General features: G+C 41.0%; 1 protein-coding gene across 7 annotated transcripts in view; it reads right to left on the reverse strand.

The window, feature by feature from the left end:
- GPAT3 (glycerol-3-phosphate acyltransferase 3) overlaps positions 1-20,675 on the reverse strand; it is a 78,219-nt gene extending 57,544 nt beyond the window's left edge. For 2 of the 7 annotated variants that reach the window (XM_023553297.2, XM_023553298.2), the window contains exons 1-3: positions 20,561-20,675; positions 19,972-20,262; positions 6,440-6,506 (exon numbers count right to left, since the gene is read on the reverse strand). In XM_023553297.2, coding sequence (XP_023409065.1) covers positions 6,440-6,506; positions 19,972-20,112 — 208 coding nt within the window. In that variant the 5' untranslated portion in view covers positions 20,113-20,262; positions 20,561-20,675. Of the gene's footprint in view, positions 1-6,439; positions 6,507-19,971; positions 20,525-20,560 lie in introns of those variants that run through there. The other 5 variants (XM_023553296.2, XM_023553299.2, XM_064285637.1 and 2 more) reach the window with 5 other exon arrangements.
- Between the last annotated feature and the right edge of the window lie 262 nt (positions 20,676-20,937).

Genomic DNA, 20,937 nt, shown 5'->3' on the forward strand with positions numbered 1-20,937 from the left:
GATTTTCCATGAATTCAATAAATCAGGTTAATGCTGATATAATCAATACGCACAAGTATCAATGCAGTTATTCGAATGGCTTGCAGAAAGAATTTCAAAAGTAAAAGTAGAGGAAAATGCTAGGCAATCTGAATTTTTTCTGAATAGCTGTAACGTAGGAAACTTCACCTTAGCATTTTTTCCTTTTTACATGTTTGGGGTAGGGAAGGGAACAGGGGTGAAGAGGTTAAGAGATACAGGCAGAAGAGAAATATAGCAGGGCTAAATTAACAGTAGGCCACCTAACCCAAAATCTTCATGGGTGGTGCCTGCTAAGTTGGGGAGCAAGAAGGACTTGTGTGGGCTGCGTTCATTTCCTATTGTCAGTGATGCTGAGTCAGGCCAGCAACAGGTGTATAACGGCCTGAGGGAACAGTGCTGACATGACTGAGCCAGAACCCCTATGTATTTGTTTTGTTTGTGAGTCACTCTCAGCTCAAGGGTAAATGCAGGCCTTTATTCATCTGGTTACATGAGCCCTGGTGGCGCAGTGGTTAAGCGCTCAGCTGCTAACTAACGTGTCAGGGATTTGAATCCGCCAGCTGATCTGTGGGAAGAAGATGTGGCAGTCTGCTTCCATAAAGATTTACAGCCTTGGAAACCCTATGGGGCAGTTCTACTCTGTCCCACAGGGTAGCTATGAGTCAGAATCAACTCGATGACAGTGGGTTTGGTTTTGGTATTCATATTCCCTAGGATCATGATACAATATTAGTGGAATTAATCTTGAGTCACAAAAATTACAAGATTAAAATTTAAATAATTACTAGTTGATTCAACCCAGATAAGTATAACAAGGAAGGAAGACTCATTAACAACCTGCGTTATGCAGATGACACAACCTTGCTTGCTGACAGTGAAGAGGATTTGAAGCACTTACTAATGAAGATCAAAGACCACAGCCTTCAGTCTGGATTGCACCTCAACATAAGGAAAACAAAAATCCTCACAACTGGACCAGTGAGCAACATCATGATAAACGGAGAAAAGATTGAAGTTGTCAAGGATTTCATTTTACTTGGATCCACAATCAACAGCCATGGAATCAACAGTCAAGAAATCAAACGATGCATTGCATTGGATAAATCTGCTGCAAAGGACCTCTTTAAAGTTTTGAAAAGCAAAGATGTCACCTTGAAGACTAAGGTGTGCCTGACCCAAGCCATGGTATTTTCAATCGTATCATATGCATGTGAAAGCTGGACAATGAATAAGGAAGACGGAAGAATTGACGCCTTTGAATTGTGCTGTTGGCAAAGAATATTGAATATACCACGGACTGCCAAAAGAACGAACAAATCTGTCTTAGAAGAAGTACAACCGGAATGGTCCTTAGGAGCAAGGATGGCGAGACTGCGTCTTACATACTTAGGACATGTTGTCAGGAGGGACCAGTCCCTGGAGAAGGACACCATGCTTGGCAGAGTGCAGGGTCAGCAGAAAAGAGGAAGACCCTCAATGAGGTGGATTGACACAGTGGCTACAACAATGAGCTCAAGCATAGCAACGATTGTAAGGACGGCTCAGGACCGGGCGGTGTTTTGTTCTGTTGTACATAGGGTCGCTATGAGTCGGAACCGACTCGACAGCACCTAACAGCAACAACAAGTATAACAACTCCTGGAAATAAGCCCAGTACCCAAAAAAGCCAGACAGGTAGCTCGTAGTAGTCAAATAGCCCCTTGTACCGCTTACCATAGGTAAAATAAAGGTCCCAGGGTCTGAGAAGATGTATTTGCCCTGTGGCTAGAATGGTGACAGAACAGTGGATACAAAAAAGCAAAGCAAAGCAGTCTTTTCTTGTATTAGCCTTCTAATGCTGTGCCCCAAGCACGTTAGCTCTGGGAAGAAAGACTAGGGTAGGGGGCTAACTATATTCTCCACTTAAAGTTCAGTGCTGAGTACAATGAGTCCCTGGGTGGTGCAAACGATTAATGCGCTCAGCTGCTAAGGGAAAGATTAGAGGGTCAAGTCCACCCAGAGGCACCTCAGAACAAAGACCTGGCAATCTACCGCCAAAAAAAATCAGCCATTGAAAATTCTAAGGAGCACACTTCTGCTCTGACACACATGGGGTCACCATGGGCTGGCATTGACCCTACAGCAACTGGTGGTTTGGTTATAACACAGTTACCTGATGAGGGAAAGATTTATTTGCATCTTTGTGTCATCAATAAGGAAAAATCCTTAAACCTAGCAGAAGAAGGTGCAACCATTAGACTTCTTAAAGAGATTCTACTTATAATCATATACAAAGCTCAATAAATTAGGTAGTTTATTACTAAAAGACATAGCTGGTTAAGGTTAAAGATAGAAAAGGATTATTTAACCATAAAGATAATTTTTCCCTGGGTTCAGTTTTTCAGTTGGCTTATTCAGTAAAAACACATAAGAAATATAATGCAATAAGCGGCATAAATGGCGAAGGAGGCTTGGAACGTGTTTCAAAAAATGTGTTTCACTAAATACAAAAAGGAGAGGAGTGAATTTTTCTGTGCAAAAAAAAATTAAAGGTAACTTTTCCCAGTTTAGCTAATCTCTCCCTCTCAGCTCCCCAAACCCATTATCAAAATGGCATCATTTATCAATTCATCAAAAAAGTACCAGCATTTTTAGGGCCACTGGCCTGTCTGCGACCCTTGCCTAAACTTTGACTGGCTCAGTAGTGATTTGTGCTATCATTGGTTGCAGTACAAAGACACGATGCTCCGGAGGCAAACATTGCACCAGCCAAGCATACAAGTGCTCAGTGAAGAATTTCATCACCCTTTGCCCGTCTGTCTAGGATTGTGACACTTCCTCTCTGATGACTCCAAACACCAGGATGTATCAACAGGGCACACACCCTTTAAGTCCTGGCCACCCAAGCATGGAGTCAGGATGGAAACAAAGGCACATACCATGCACAGTTATGGGAATACCGGAGATGAAATCAGCCTTAGATTAGAACCTAAATTAGATCATGCATTGTCTTTTGCTTATGCACCAATTTTAGCATTTATCACAGTGGCCTGTCGGATGCCTGTCTCCCCATAGGGATCATGCCTTAATCATCTGTGGATTCCATGCCAAAGTTACATGTATGGGATGTTCAATAACCGTGACAGTTTCCAATTTCACAGGTTAAAAAATAAGAGTAATGTTATGGATTGAATTGTGTCCTACAAAAGTATATGCTGAAGTCCTAACCCCCCGTACTTGTGAATGTGATGTTGTTTAGTAACAGCATCTTTGAAGATGTCATCACTTACGTTAACATGAGGTCATACTGGAGCAGCCAAACCAAAAAAACCCATTGCCATTAAGTTGATTCCAACTCACAGCAACCCTATAGGACAGAGTAGAACTGCCCCATAGGGCTTTCAAGGCTGTAAAAGTTTAATTTATGAAAGCAGACTGCCACATCTTTCTCCTGCAGAGTGGCTAGTGAGTTCAAACTGCCAACCTTTCAGTCAGCGCCAAGCATTTAACCACTGCACCACCAGGGCTCCTTATCCTGGAGTAGAATAAGTCCTAATCCTATGTGAATGGCATCCTTATAAGAGGAGAGGAAGGCAGAGAGAGAGAGACACAGGGAAGACAGCTATGTGAAGACAGACGCAGAGATTGATATGCTCTACAAACCAAGGAACATCAAAGATCGCCGGCAGTCAGCAGAAGCTAGGAGTAGAGTATGCAACAGATTCTCCCTCAAAGCCCTTAGAAAGAATCGATGAGGCCATATACCAGTTTCAGACTCCTAGCCTCCAGAACTGTGAAACAATAAATTACTGTTCTTATATGCCACCCAATTTGTGGTACTTTGTATGGCAGCCCTAGGAAGCAAATACAAACAGCCACTCTAAATGAAATATGACAAACACCATAGGCATCAGCCTGATTCTAACCCATTAAAATTTATATTTTCTCCTTCTGTTTACTTACACTGTCTTCTGGAAGCACCATGGAAAAGACAAAGACCAAAATAGAAAAGGAAGATGCATGACCAAAAAAACAAGCAAACGTTAAGGGATACTGAGTTTGTTTGGGGTTAGAAACTGACTTTCTGTTTGGGTGATGAAAAGTTTTCAGAAATAGATAATCATAATGACTGCACAACATGGACAATATAATTAATGTCGCTGAATTGTACACTTAAAAATGGTTAAGATGGTGAAAATATTTTGTTATATATATTTTACCACAATAAATTTTTTTAAAATGTCAAGCAAACAAATCCAACAGGTGAAGGCAGTCATAAAATCCTCAATTCCCTCCACCAGACTGAGTTCAGCACAACTAGATGGTACCCAGCAATCACCACCAACTGCTCTGACAGGGATCACAACAGAGGGTCCTGGATAGAGCTGGAAAAAAATGCAGAACAAAATTCTAACTTACAAAAATAAAAAAATGTTTAAAGACCAGATTTACTGGTCTGACAGAGATTGGAGAAACCCCGAGAGTATGGCCCCCAGATGCCCTTTTAGTTCAGTAATGAAGTCACTCCTGTGGTTCACCCTTCAGCCAAAGATTAGACAGGCCCATTCAACAAGACAAGACTAAACAGGCACACCAGCCCAGGGGCAGGGACAGGGAAGCTGGTCATAGGGAACCCAAGTTCAAGAAGGGGAGGGTGTTGACATGTTGTGGGTTTGGGAACCAATGTCACAAAACAATATGTGTACTAATTGTTTAATGAGAAGGTAGTTTGTTCTGTAAACCTTCATTTAAAGTATAATAAAAAAAGAAAAAGAAAAAAAAATCCTCATTTCCATCTAGGCTAAAAGAAGTTGGACACCCTCATCTAGTTAGTTTTAATCCTCTTAACCTACCAAACTGGAATACCCTGTGTCTTTTTAAATTCATAGCCCAAGCTATGAACCATCACCACTCTAATCTATGGGGCCTCATAGAATTTCACCCAAGATCATTGAAGACAACTCAGCTTCTCACCAAGCACAACAGAAAACCAGCAACAGAGCATATATGTTAAAAAAATGAACCCAGAAAATTAAAAATTAGATCTGGTATATCTGAGGAAACCCTGGTGGCGCAGTCAAGTGCTATATCTGCTAACCAAAGGGTTGGCAGTTCAAATCCGCCAGGTGCTCCTTGGAAACTCTATGGGGCAGTTCTACTCTGTCCTATAGGGTTGCTATGAGTCGGAATCGACTTGACAGCAGTGGGTTTTGGTATATCTGAGAGAAGGTATATGACAATGAAAAGAGGGTCAAATACAGCCAGCAAAACCCAATCTTGGTAAAAATGATATTTATAATACTTTGTTGTTTAATTTTATAGCATGAAACTGTACACGTTGAATACAACATATTACACAAAAATGCCCAAAGTTTTCACTCAACTGAGTGAATACTATTTTCACTTAACATTATCTTGATCTTTGTTATTTCCAAAACTCACTATAATGTACAATTTCTACAACTCCTTTTAGACAAGTCACCTGATAATAAATTCCTTCTAGTACAGTAGTTAACATTTTGGTCCTTTTTATCCTAAATCAGATGGGCACAAAATTTTTCTACATTATTTTTGAGAAACATAAAGATTTAGTCTTTCAATGGTCTAAAAATTAAATCTAGTTCTTCCTTATTAGATAGCTATCACTCCCACAGAATTTTACTCCCCTAAAAAAAATTTTTTTTTTTTATGACTCCAGTATCTTAAACAATTCTTAAAACTCTTATCCGAAGTGGAAAGACTTATTTAGACATAAACAGAGGCAGGGATTGATTAGCTCAGTGGATTTGTTAGCTCACTTCTACCAGAAGCTAACTTGTATCATACAGGAAAAAGGGTACCATGGTCAAATAGGTTTAGGAAACATTAAGTTGAATAAAATTAAGAGATTTCTTCATTGCAGCGTTTTTCCCAGCCTTTATTACTATGTAATAAGACTCTCCAAAAGGAAGGTGCAGTGTGTGGCAATTCCCAAGCTTATTTCACTGGGGAGTTATTTTTTTACTTCATATATTACCAATTCACATTCAGCAGGAAAAAGTTTTTTGAGGCACACAGTTGGAGAACCACAAGTGAGAATAAGGTGTTAATGAAACTTCAATAGTAAGTTTTAAGTTCCAGGTGATCCAATTAGCCTTATTATTATTTTTTTAATCCTTAACCACCTCTTTAAAACCATGGACAGCCATCTATAAATGCATGCCCTCAGTAAGAAAACAGTACCTCTAAAAACACATAGATGAATTAGCACATAGTACAACCTTTACAAGAAAATGTCAATAAAACGAAGGCAATTGCTATTTTGCACAAAAGGAAGACTCATGAATGATCCAAAGCCTATAGAACATATTGCTCTCTGCATATTTTGAGTTTAAATTGGTTATATACAATTCTAGCCAACCTAAGTATCTTAACAATTACAATGAAACGGAAGGCTTACCGACAGGAGCTGAGTTTTTAAGAACCGACTCCTTTGGGACTCCTTTTTCTATTCGTAATGCGGCCCACTGTTCAAAAACAAGAAGTATTCATTTAAACTGTTGACAGACACAATTTAAAACACTTAAGCTATGCTTATCAGATGTGAAATTAAACAGTATACCGAGATGCTATCTGAGTTAAAGAGAAACTTCAGTCAATCTCTGATGTAGCAGTATCCCAAGTCTCAAGTAAACCGACCAAAACCAAACCGATTCCAACTCAGCAACCTCTACAAGACAGAGTAGAACTGTCCCATAGGGTTTCCAAGAACGGGCTGATGTATTCGAACCGCCAACCTTTTGGTTATCAGCTGAGTTCTTAACCACTATGCCATCAAGTCTCAAGTATACTTATTGGTATGCTGTAATAAAATGAGGAAACCATCATTTTTAGTGTATTTAAACCCACTGCAGATCCATGAGTGGCACAGTTTGCATTAGACTACTAACCTAAAGGTTGGCAGTTTGAACCCACCCAGCGGTGCCATAGAAAAAAAGGCCTAACTCTCTACTTCCATAAAGATTACAGCCAAAAAAACTCTATGGAGCAGTTCTACTGTGTCACACATTGGCATCATGAGTTGGAATTGAGTCAATGGCAGCAAGTTGTTTTTTTTTTTTTTTAAACCACTCACACACACCTGGTGCCCTAATAAATCAACTCCTTGACAAGGCCATAAAACATGGTGCTCAAGAGCACAGGCTATGGAGTCAAGGCTGTCTTGGTTTAAAGTTACTTAATCCCTCTAGGCCTCAGTTTTCTTATCTGTAAAACGAGGATATTTCCTATCTCATAGGGTTGCTGTTAAGATTAAATGAGATAACCCATGTAAAGACCTAAACACAGAGCCCACAGAAAAGTAACTATTGTTTTCATAGCAAATTAGGCACTCAAGTAAAACACACTCAAAGAGGCCTAACTGCCTGCACCAGAAATAAGCTTGCAGAAAGAGGCAGCATGAGACTTGGAAAGCTGGAAAGGAATCTGTGAAATCACTAACAGCATCTGTCTACCTAGTCACTTACCTGTTAAGATGCTTATCACAAACGTTATGACCATGAGGATCCACAGGTCTGATAAAATTTGAGAACTCAAAAAAATCAATGCCCGTTTTCCTTTGAATGTACAAAGGAGTGGAAAGAAATAACACCAAGATGTGTTTTGTTGTTTTTGTTTTTCTTCTTTATATACTTTTACATGTTCAAAATTATTTATCACTAACCTCATAGTTCAAACACTACAAGCGAACTTTTTAATTCAGCACACCAGAAAATCCCAATGGCAATTTTCCTAGTTTAGAAAAGGAGCAATTAAAATGTTATTTAGAAGATTACAATTCTAGAAGCCAAGAATGTCTAAATTCCCTGACCTGAGTGGGGTGGAGGGGAGAGCAATATACGAGGCTTCGTAATAATCATAATTAGGACTCAAGCACCCTTGAAGGGGCAAAAAGATGGAATTTATTAATATGTCAGGTAGAAAATCTTCAGTCATCAGTAGGGCTCAAAAGGAGTTAAACAGAGAGGTAAAAAAATAAAATTAAACAAGTAAGAAAACAACTGATTAAGAATAAACACTGTAAAAACGCTCCTGACAGCGAAGGCATCAGGCATCATCTGATCCGTCAGGACTCCTGCACAACAACTGAAAGAGCCAAGTAGGAACATGCAGTTTGCACTTAGAGAACAGCCTATAAATAGAGGTCTAATCTTCTGGGCTTCAAGTGGCAAGTCACTAACAATAGTTAAGACTCAGGCTTAACCTTGTGGCATCCTTTTATCTTCCTTGCTGATATGGTGCAAGAGTTCTCAAACTGGGCACTTACACCTCCCATCTTTTCTCAATTGAGGTAAAAGCTTTATGTCCATAATTTTCTACTTAAGGCTTTGGCATCTATTATCATTTGCAGATAGACCAAAGATACAATCAAAAGTTTGTAAACAACCAATCATTGTTAATCTCAGCACTCAACTTTTTTGTATTGTGTAGCCCTGGTGGTGCAATGGTTAAGAGCTTGGCTGCTAACCAAAAGGTCGGCAGTTCAAATTTACCAGCTGCTCCTTGGGAACCCTATGGAGCAGTTCTGTTCTGTCCTATAGGGTCATTATGTATTGGAATCGACTTGACAGCAAAGGGTTTTGGGCATGTGATTTTATATTTTATACGAATGGAAAATATCTTAGGCCAGGACAGTTACTCCTTATTCATGTGATGAAAAACACTAGTATCCTGTGGCATTCCTCAAATAGCACGATGTTCTACTCCAAAAAGCTCCTTGTTCTGCTACCATACAAGTTTCAGAACCTACAACCTCTTCCAAAATGGTAACTCCAAAGGTCTGCCCTACAAAATGCTGTTATGTTATTCAAGATTAGCAAAGCTCAAGGTTGGAGGAAAAGCCATTTAATATCAAAGGGAATTTGCACTGGAAAATCATTTTCCTACTTCGGCCTACTCTCCATTGAGAGTGAAAAGGTGCCTACGCTTTGCAGCCAGAGAAATGCACATTTGATTTGCAGTTCTGCCACTTCCTAACTGTAATCACCTCAGACAAATGATATTAACTCTAGAGAGCCCAGTCTCATCATCTCTAAAACGGGGAAAATGCCATCAGGGTGTGGTGAAGATTAAAGGAGATAATACATCTGGTGCCCAAAGCAGAAAAATGTTGGCTTCCTCCTCCCTCCTCCCAGTCCACACTTTATTAAAATGATCAGTTATTTCCAGACTGTTTGTGCATGTCTCAATAAAGAGGTATTTCTCTTTTAGCTGACCAGGAAAACCCAAATGCAAAGGTAAAATCTGTTCCAGAGGTATCTGAGAACACATCTGTCCTAAGGCACCACAGAAAGATGCAATTTTGTCTACAAGATGGTTCTGAAATACGAAAGTGGCATCTAAGAATCCCCATTACCGCTCACCATCTTACTCCCTCAAGAAAAGTTGGAAGACACTTTTCAGTAAGGTTCTCATTCCAATTAATTTCAATATCCTTTTGGAAGAAAAAAGGTAATTTTTCTTTTTTATGTTTGTCAAACAGGAACATGGATTAATGCTCTTCCTAATCACGAAAGTTAATTACAGAGTTAATCATGGAGCTGAGGGTGGGGAAAGACTGGCATTGGTTGGCCTAAGGTTTATGATTGTTGTTGTTGTTGTTGTTAGTTGCCATCATGGTGACCTTAAATATAACAGAACAAAAGTTGCCCAGTCCTGCTCCACCTTCACAATCGCTGATATGCTTGAGTCCATTATTGTGGCCACTGCGTACTGAGTGCCTTCCAACCTAGGGGCTCATCTTCTAGCACTATATCGGACAATATAGGGTTTTCACTGACTAATTTTCTGGAGTAGATTGCCAGGCCTTTCTTCCTAGTCTGTCTTATTCCAGAAGCTCCACTGAAATCTGTCCACCATGGGTGACCCTCTAGCATTTCAAATACCAGTGGCATAGCTTCCAGCATCACAGCAACATGCAAGTCAATACAGTATGAAAAACTGACAGATGGGTGGTAGAGGTTTATGATTAGAGAGAAATAATCAGGAGAGAATATGGCATTCACCACGATTCACCAAATGAAATGGTGTCAAGTCTGATATTTAAAACTTAGGCAAAAAGCTTGCAGAAATGTGAAGTTGTCACTTAGACAATCACAACTCCCAGTTTTTAAACTAAAAGGTTATTTAAGAATTGACTAAAAAGAAGGGAAAGGGAGGAGTCAAGTGTATAAAATTATAGAAAAACTCAAATTTTTAGCCCTACTCAAATAACAGCTGGCCACCATCCATAGCAAAATAAAATTTTCTAGGCAAGGGCTGTCATCTTGATAAATTTAAGAACTCAGGCTCTAAATTCAAATTAAAATCCTAGTTCTACCACCTACAGCTGTCTGCCACTGCCCAGACAAATTGTCTACCTCTTTGAATCTCAATTCCCCAAATCAATGGGGGCAATAACAGGCCCTCCTGCAGAGAGTTGTTATGGAGTTCAATTACATGAAAAGCATGTTATACCGTAGTCTGGCACATTAGAAGCAAGAATGATGAGCCTTCTTCTCACATACTTTGGACATGATATCAGGAGAAACTAAACCCTGGAGAAGGACATCATGCTTGGTAAAGTAGAAAGTGGAAGACCCTCGATGAGATAGAGTGACACAGTGGCTGTAACAAATGGGCTAAAACATAACAAGAATTGTGAGGATGGCACAGGACCGGGCAGTGTTTCATTTTGTTGTACATAGGGTCGCTATGAGTCAGAACTGACTCGACAGCACCTAACAACAGCAATGAACAGCCATGGCCTTCTAGCATATACATTAAATTTCCACCATCACAGTTAAGACCTCTTGTACAGAGGTGTTATAACCATCTGAGAATTATTGCATGCCTTTTTAAAAAGAAAAATAATTGGTGGATAGAGAAAAGGATAAAGGAAGGAGTAATTAAAATAAAGGGCAGAAATAATCTGCTTTCAGTATATATGTTGACCCATCTGAATGTAAGTTAAATCTCAGCCACATAGGAAGAAAAAGAAAAACAAAAAAGACAATATCAGAGTGTTCCAATTCAAACCCACTAAAATTTGAGTGGAAACCCTGGTGGCACAGTGGTTAAGTGCTATGGCTGCTAACCAAGAGGTCGGCAGTTTGAATCCACCAGGCGCTTCTTAGAAACTCTATAGGGCAGTTCTACTTTGTCCTATAGAGTCACTACGAGGTGGAATTGACTCAATAGCAATGGGCATAGTATATGAGTAGGATTTGAGTACCCACTGTATATCAGCTGATTTCATTTACTTCTCATTTAATCTACATAATAACCCTATGAGGCATATTCCTTTATATACATGTAGAGATAAGTGGCCTCCCTAATCCCAAGGCTGGTACAGCTTCCAGTTTACTCCTCAAAAGTGAGGGGGAACCTATGGTCAGCTGATCTTCGACAAAGGGTCAAAGTTCATTAAATAGGGAAGAGGTAACCTATTTAATAAATGGTGCTAGCAAAACTGGATATCCATTTGCAGAAAAATGAAACAAGATCCATACTTCACACCATACACAAAAACTAACTCAAAATGGAAAAAACACTTAAATGTAAAACCTAAAACTATAAAGATCGTGGGAGAAAAAATAGGGACAATGCTAGGGGCCCTTATATATGGTATAAACAGAATATCCAACATAACTAAAACTGAGAAAATAGCATAAGATAAACTCGATAACTGGGACCTCCTAAAAATTAAACACGCTGATCAAAAGACTTTGCCAAAAGAGTAAAAAGAGAATCTACGGACAGGGAAAATAATTTTGGCTATGACATATCTGACAAGGGTCTAATTTCTAAAATTTATAGAAAACTTCAGCATCTCAACAACAAAATGACAAATGACCCAATTAAAAAATGGGCAAAGGACATAAACAGACACTTCACCAAAGAAGACATTCAGGCAGCTAACATGCTCATGAAGAGATGCTTGCAATCATCAGCCTTTTGAGAGATGCAAATCAAAATTACAATGAGATACCATCTCACCCTGGCAAGAATGGCACTGATCAGAAAAACAGAAAATAACAAGTGCTGGCAAGGTTGTGGGAAGACTGGAACTCTTATACGCTGCTGGTGTGAATGTAAAATGATACAACCACTCTGGAAAATGGTATAGCGCTTCCCTATAAGCTAGAACTAAAAATACCGTATGATCCAGCAATCCCACTCCTACATATATATTCTAGAGAAATAAGAGCTGTGTCATGACTAGATGTACACCTATGTTCATCGCAGCATTTTCATACACCAAAAAAATGGAAATAACCTAAATGCCCAACAATGGATGCATGGATAAACAAATCATGGTACGTACACACAATGGAATACTATGCAACTATAAAGAATAATAACAAATCTGAAAAACATATCACAACATGGATGAACCTGGAGAACATGCTCAGTGAAACGATTCAATCACAAAAGGACAAATATTGATGAGACCACTATTATAAAAAGTTGAGAAAAGGTTTATACACAGAAAGAAACATTCTTTGATGGTTACCAGGGATGGGAAAGGGCGGGAGGGAAAACCCTAACTAGACAGTAGATATACTCTAACTTTGGTGAAGGGAAAGGCAATACACAATAAGTGGGGAATCAGCACAACACGACCAAGGCAAAGGAAGACACTGAGAAGTGGGCAAGAATAAAAGGTAACTACAGTAAATACTATAACATACACAATCCTACAAGGTGTAGGAGGACATATGGAAGTTCACCCACATATAATAGAGCACACAGGAGGCACAGTCATGGAAACTTCCTAGACATAAGCAAACACCTCATGGGACTGAGTTACTAGGCTTGAAGGCTAAGGAGCATAGTCTTGGGGGACATCTAGATCAATTGGCATAACATAGTTTATAAAGACAATATTCTACATCCTACTTTGGTGAGCAGTGTCTCAGGTCTTAGAGGTTAAGAACAGCTACCTAAGATACAATTATTGGTCTCTTGCCATATAGAGACAAGGAAAGTAAGGAAAATCGAAGACTCAAGGAAGAAATTAGTCCAAAGGACTAATGGACCACAGGAACGACAGCCTCCACTAGCCTGAGACTAGAAGAACTAGATGGTGCCCAGCTACCACACTGACTGCTCTGATCAGGATCACAATAAAAAGTCCTGGTTAGAGTGGGGGGAAAAAAATGTAGAACAAAACTCAAATTCATAAAAAAGACCAGACTTATGGATCCAATAGAGACTACAGGAACCCCTGAGACTATGGCCCTTAGATACCCTTCAAATTTGGAACCGAATCCACTCCCAGAGATAACCTTTCACCCAAATAATAGACAGGCCTATAAAATAAACAATAATACCCATGAGGAAAGTGCTCCTTAGAACAATTATCTATATGAGACCAAAAGGGCAACATCTACCCAAATGCAAAGATGAGAAGGAAAGAAGGGGCAGGAAAACCAGACGAATGGAAACGGGGAACTCAGGGTGGTAATGGGGAGAATGCTGACATGTTGTAGGGATTACAACCAATGTCACAGGACAATTTGTATATAAATTATTGATTGGGAAACAAATTTTCTCTGTAAACCTTCACCTAAAGCACAAATGTTCAAAAAAAAAAAAAACAGTGAAAGGGAAAATAAGTCCATTAACACTTATTCTCTGTCCATGACCTGTATTACCTAGTTAAATGAGATCATTTACATCTTACCATTTCCCCAACTTCTTGCTCTCTGTCAATCCCATGTTCTCTTCCTATTCTTTTTTCCCATTAATCATAAACCTTTGGCCAATCAACAGCAATCCTCCCACCCTCAGCCCAATCATTAACCCTATAATTAACTTTCATGGTCAAGAAGAGCATTTTCTAAGCTTTAACCCATGCTCCTGTTTGATAAAGATAAAAACTTCAAACACACATGAACACATACTCCCAGAGATTCTAATACATACACCCCACTGTCCAAGTGGATTACCAATACACATCACCTCAGACAAGTTTTACCTTCCATAGTTCGTATTCCTAAAACAATAGTTTGTAACACTGACATACATAATCCTCACAAATTACTATGAACACTCCTTGGAAATCACTGGCTTATAGAGGAAGACTCATTAACAACCTACAAAATGCAGATGACACAACTTTACTTGCTGAAAGTGAAGAGGACCTGAAGCACTTACTGATGAAGATCAAAGACTACAGCCTTCAGTATGGATTATACCTCAACATAAAGAAAGCAAAATCCTCACAACTGGACCAATAAGCAACATCCTGATAAACAGGAAAAAAAAAAAAAATTTTTTTTTTTTTTTAAGGAAAAGCATTATTCGGTAATTTCACGTTTACCCTCCATTTCTCTTGATATATTTCTGTCCATCCTTTGATTTTTAATAAGTTTACATCTTTGTTTCTAAGGTATGTCTCTTATAAACAGCGTATTGATGGATCCTCTTTTTTCTTTTTTTTAATCCATTCTGTCACTCTCTGTTTCTTTATGGATGCATTTAGGCCATTTACATTCAGTGTAATTATTGATAGGTGTGAGTTTATTGCTGTCATTTTGTGGTGCTGACATTTTCTTTGTTCCTCTTACTCCTCAGTTCTGAGTTCCTTTTGTTTGTAGATTTCTTTTTCATTTCTTTTGTTTTTATAGATTTTGTTTTTATTGAGGCTTTACATTGATGAGTACATTTGTTAACTTGCTTTGTGGTTACCTTGAAATTTACTCTTATCTTCCTAGGTTTGAACCAGTCTATTATTACTTGGTATCGCCTTGCCTTCCTCTCCATTAGAAAGTGCTGTGCCTACACCTCTTCTACTGTTCCAATTTTGTTGTCATTTACCGATTAACCTCTCTGGTTCCCTGTTGCAATTCTTTTGGTTTTGGATAGTCTTCGAGAGTTCATCTCCTAGGTTGGCGTCTGGCCGGTACAATCTTGCATCCTAGATTCAGGTCTGATGTTGTTTGTTCTCAGACTGAAGGATTCCCTTTAATAATTCTTGTGAGCGTGGTTTGGTTTTTACATATTCTCTTAATTTCTGTTCATCTGGAAATGTCCTAATTTCACCATCATATTTGATTGAGAATTTTGCAGGATATATTATTCTTGGTTGGCAATTTTTGTCTTTCAAGGTTTTATACATGCCATCCAATGGCCTTTTTGCCTACATGGTTTCTGCTGAATAATCAGAGCTTAGTCTTACTGTTTCTCCTCTGCATGTAACTTTTTATTTTTCTCAAGCTGCTTGCAGGACTTTGTCTTTGGTTTTAGCAAATGTCAGTATGATATGCCTCAGTGTTTTTCTTTTGGGGTCTATCCTATATGCGGTTCACTGAGCTTCTTCGGTGGTCAGCTTTTTGTCATTCATAATATTAGTGAAATTTTCTAAACAGAAAATATTGAAGTTGTCAAGGATTTTATTTTCCATGGATCCACAATCAACGCCCATGGAAGCAGCAGTCAAGAAATCAAAAGATGCATTGTATTGAGCAAACCTCCTGCAAAAGACCTCTTTAAAGTGTTGAAAAGCAAAGATATTACATTGAGGACTAAGTGCGCCTGACCCAAGCTATTGCATTTTCAATTGCCTCATATGCATGCAAAGGCTGGACAACAAATAAGTAAGACTGAAGAAGAATTGATGCCTTTGAATGATTGTGTTGGCAAAGAATATTGAATATACCATGGACTGCTAGAAGAACGAACAAGTCTGTCTTGGAGGAAGTACAGGCTGAGTGCTTCTTGGAAGCAAGGATAGTGAGACTTCATCTCACATACTCTGGACGTGTTATCAGGAGCGATCAGTTCCTGGAGAAGGACATCATGCTCCATAAGGTAGACGGTCATCTAAAAAGACGAGGACCCTTGATGAGATGGATTGACACAGTGTCTGTAACAACGAGCTTAAACATGGCAACGATTGTGAGGATGGCACAGAATTAAGCAGTGTTTGTTTCTGTTCTGTGAGTCAGAACCAACTTGATGGCACCTAACAGAGAGTCACTAAACTTATTCTAAGCTAAGAATTCAAGCCTTGTCCTCAATTAGCTTGCTATATATCAAGCAATGCAAGAGAAGGCATGCTGTAGGTGGTCAATAAATGATTATTACCTGGACTGGTGAGCTAAGAAGGGATCAGAGAAGAGCACATAGCTTGATGAGTTGCTTGACAATTAGCAGTTGCCAAAGTCAGCTATTCAGAAAGTACCCCACACACATTTCAGCTTTCAGAATTTGAGTTTATGGTCTTGAAAAAGTCATCCATTGACATTAAAACTCATAAAAGTAGACATAGAATGGACAAAATTAAATGACCTTTTAAAATGGTATATAAATCGTAAGCAAGGGAACTTGAGAAATATCGATTCCAATAAAACAGTCTGAACAATATTCTTGGGACTGGAGTGCAAAGACAGAAACAACCAAATCAACTGAGACCTTACTAAGGAATGATGAGTAGCTGAGGGGCTGGGCCTTGTGGCTATTTGTCCAGAATTAAAGACGTTCTGGTGTAAACAACCAGCACAATTTCTTAAGGGAATTATCCCTACAGCAAGAGTTCCTGGATGGTTAAACACTGGACTACTAACCAAAAGGTTAACAGTTCAAACCTACCCAGAGGCACCTCAAAAAAAAGGCCTGGCAAACTACTTCTGAAAGGCCACCTCCTTGAAAGCCCTACAGAGTCTGAATCAACTCACAGCAACTAACAGCAATCAAAAGCAATCCACTGTACTAACCTCAGCCTAACAGAAATGTCTTTGCGCCAGCTAACGCTGTTCTCGTTGAAGGATGGAAAACCCTGGATTGTCGTTTCCCTTTCCTATGCCTAAAGCAAACATCACTATGGTATCATAGCTCTCTTTCCTGCTGAGTTCAGCTGCTCCCAAACACAGGAGCTCCAGGCAGCCACGGCCAGCATATCAGAGTTGGCTCACAATATGAATCCTCATTCTATTCCCTATATGCCAAGCATCTCTCTGACCTAATAATTTAGATTTAGGAAAGAGAGAGGTTCCCTATACTGTCAGCTACCTGGTCTCCAAGCCAAGTGATGTATGTTCCATTGTAGTTAGAAAACTGGCATTCTTGAGGGTTTGGTTAACAAGGAATTATGTCTCTGAAATTCTCTTCAACTCTGTTGTTGTTTTTAGCTGCTGTCAACTCGGCTCCCAACTCATTGTGACCCCATGCACGATGGAACAAAACGTTGCCCAATCCTGCACCATCCCATCACTGGTTGCAGATAGACCATTTTGATCCGCAGGGTTTTCCTTGGCTGATTTTCAAAAGTAGATCACCAGACCTTTCTTGCTAGTCCACCTTAGTCTGGACGCTCCAATGAAGCTTGTTTAGCATCATAGCAACACACAAGCCTCCCCTGGCAGATGGGTGGTGGACAAGCATGAGGTGAATTGCCCAGAGTGGCCCAGGTCTCTCACCTGGAAGGCCAGAATGCTACCCCAGAGCCACAACTGTCTTATTCTTTAACTCTACTCATTGCTGAGTCAATTCTAACTCATAGCGACCCTATATGACAGAGTAGAACTGCCCCTTAGGGTTTCCAGGGAAGGACGGCTGGGTTCCAACTGCCCGCCTTTTGGTTAGCAGCTGAATACTTAATTAGTGTGCCACTAGGGCTCCTCTTGAACTTTAAATGGGCAAGAATTAAAGCTTGGGATCCTGCCAAACTGAAGGCAGCTCCTGGACTGGATTCATCCTACCACCAAAGCATAAAAAACAAAAAACTCATTGCTGTCAAGTTGATTCTGACCCATGGCGACCCTGGAGGACAAAGCAGAACTGCCCCATAGGATTCCCAAGGATGGGCTGGTGGATTTGAACTGCCAGCCTTTTGTTTAGCAGGCATATCACTTAACCCATCAAAGTATAGCAGAGTTATTTGCCAGGCTGAGAGCAACTAGCTGGCCTTCTTGATATCTCCTGAACTGCACCTTGAATGACTACAACCTGCAAGACAGAGCAATCAGGGCCTGGAAGAGAGTGTGTGCCACTTCGCTCCATACTTGCTTTGGGGTCTAAATTCCAAAAGAACCTTCTACCTTGCTGTATGGAAGAATGTTTCATCATTTCAGAGTTCTGAGAAAGAGCAAACAGCAGCTAAGGAACCATTTCCAGTGGGGAGAGTATTCTAAAGAAGGGCCATTAAGAAATTCACAGCACAGTGTGACCAAGCTCAGAGCATGAAGTCAATAAAAAAGGTTCAAAACTGAAATATATCTCCCAGGTTGAAACAACAGAAATAAGAATGAAGAATAAAACATGATTTCAAAGACTGAAAGATAGTCACAAAGAGAAAGTTCAATAAAGATCTGGCGTATAACCAGAGACTTTCACCAGGTAGAACACAGTGTACCATGGATTAGAGATGTACACCTGGGAGCTATGTCACAAGCAGAGGCAGAAGAGCAGTAGAGCCAAGTCCTGGGAGCAGACAGTTAATAAGGGCAGAACAGTGGGTTTAGAAGGTACTACAGAAGTTAGGGAATCCCTGAGTGATGCAAACAGTTAACACACTTGGCTGCTAACTGAAAGGTTAGAGGTTCCAGTTCACCCAGAGGTGCCTCTAAAGAAAGGCCTGCTGATCTACTTCTGAGAAATCAGTTATTGAAAACTCTGTGGAGCACAGTTCTACTCTGACACACATGGGGTCACCATGAGTTGGAATCTACTGAACACCAATCGTACTGTAGAAGTCAGAGCAACAAGGCTGCTAGAACCTAAATAATAATATTATCTTAATGGCACCAAACACTTACCATCTAATCTATGTAGGCATTTTCATTTATTAAATGCTTGGCATTTTAACTTATTTAAACCACATAACAGCCCTATGAAAAATAAGAATTATTGTTACCTCCATTTTATAGATAAGGAAAATGAGGCACAGAAGTAGGTGACCTTCCAAGGTCACATATTGAGAAGCAGAAAACCAAAAAACTTATTGCCATAGAGTCGATTCCAACTCCTAACAACCCTATAGGACAGAGCAGAACTGCCCCATACGGTTTCCAAGGCTGTAAACCTCTACAGAAGCAGACGGCCACATCTTTGTCCCACAGACCGGCTGGTGGGTTCCAACCAATGTTCTTTTGGTTAGCAGCTTAACCACTGCACCACCAGAGAAGCAGAACTGGGATTTAAGTCTAAGCAAATCTGAATCCAGCATCTATATCCCTAACCATTAGGTGAGGAGTCTCTCCTTGGTCAAAGCCTCCTGTCTCCAACACTTAATTCAGGAAAACCACTTACCCTCTCTGCGCCTCAGTTTCCCTATCTGTAAAAGAATGATAACACTGTCCATCCCTACGTTACAAGGCTGTTGGAGAGCTCTGATGAGGTAGTAAAAGGGAAAACCCTTTGTAATTTAATAAAGCCCTAAAAAAGGATAAACTGCAGTTATTCTCTGCGAAGCCTACTTCCATCTAACAACTTTCTAGGGAGACATGAGGTCAAAGAACATACATTTTCAAGTGCCCTTGGTTAGATAAAATTTCCCTGACTCCACTAAAATTAAGCCGGATTTCTTTCTACCATCAAGTAATTAGGTACTTAGCATAAACAAGAATATGATTCCTTTCTAGACAGGATGCCCTAGTACGCAATAGGACCTCTGAAACCCGGAAGTGTAAAAACTAAGAGTCAAGGGGCAGCTGCCCCGCATAATCGACAGAAACAAATCTACTGATATAAAAGACCGTCGCACTGTTTTTCTAGTTGGTAAAAATAACGATAACAAAATGGGGAGGAGGATCGGTTCTGCCCTCTTTCTTTCCAACTAGAGGCACAACGGAGTGGTCCAGTGGTCTCAGCCCAGTTCTCTCCAGCTCTGCGCAAGAAGCCTAGCGGCTGTTTGCGCTGCTATGGAGGTGAAACCCTTGGCCTCCACCGCCCGGGGTTCTCCCTAATGCCCTTAGAGGTAATGGGGAGCCGGATCCCTCTGGCCCTCACCTCTAAAGTTTTCACCAGGATTTTCATGTAGAGCTCCGAGATGCCCAAAGACACCCCGAAAGCGGAAGGCAGGAGGATAAGGCCGATCACCACAGTTAGCCACGTGGAAAGGATCTTCCCTGCTAGGTCTGCGCCCTCCATGACTCGGCGCACCTACTCGGAGGAGGTCCGCGGAGGAGGTCGGAGCACGACAGCTATCCCTGAGCCCCAGGCAGACCGGCAGGAGCTCCGGAGCGGAGGCGCGGAGCCGAGCTCTGAGGTGTCAGCACCGCCGCCTCCCCGCGCCCAGCACTGCAGGGAAAAGAAGAGGGGAAGGAACAAACTTTCAGAATTAAGGCAATTTCCTTCCTCCGGCCTCGGACTCCTCCTGGTCCCCACCAGTTAACTCTTTCTCCGCTAAAGGCCCAGGCCAGGGATGAGGCCACCGCAGCTCGCGCCAACACGGCCAGGGCCGCCGAGAGGACGGGAGCTGGAGGTGAGCTAAGGGACACCGCGGAGCAGCAAGAGCGCGCACGGGGCCAGGAACGCACCCCAACCCGCGCCTAAGTCACTCTGGCTGGCAATTGCGACAGCTCCACGGATGACTCACCAAGGTACTCCCGGAGCAAGGATCCCTGCGGGTGCACGGCACCACCGTACACCGGCCTCCGGCAGAAATGTGCTGCTGTCTAGCTGCGCTCAGGCGCCCGCCGCCCTATTTCAGCGCCCTGCCCCCGCCCCACCTCTTCTGCCACCCAACGGGAGCTCCCTGGCAGGATCTGGACCGAGACCGCCACAGCCTCCAGGACCGCCTCCTCTTTTCCCCGCGCCCCGCCTTCCCCCAGCACTCTCAGCAAAGGGCCTGTAAGAAAGAGAGTTTTCACCTGCAAAATGTGAGCATTTTCTCCACCCCCAAAATGAAATGGTGACGTATCCGGAATTCTTGAGAAGATCTTGTTTGTGTGGGTGTAAAACGATCTCTTGGGA

This window comes from Loxodonta africana, chromosome 5 (assembly GCF_030014295.1).
Source record: "Loxodonta africana isolate mLoxAfr1 chromosome 5, mLoxAfr1.hap2, whole genome shotgun sequence".
Classification (NCBI taxonomy): Eukaryota; Metazoa; Chordata; class Mammalia; order Proboscidea; family Elephantidae; genus Loxodonta; species Loxodonta africana.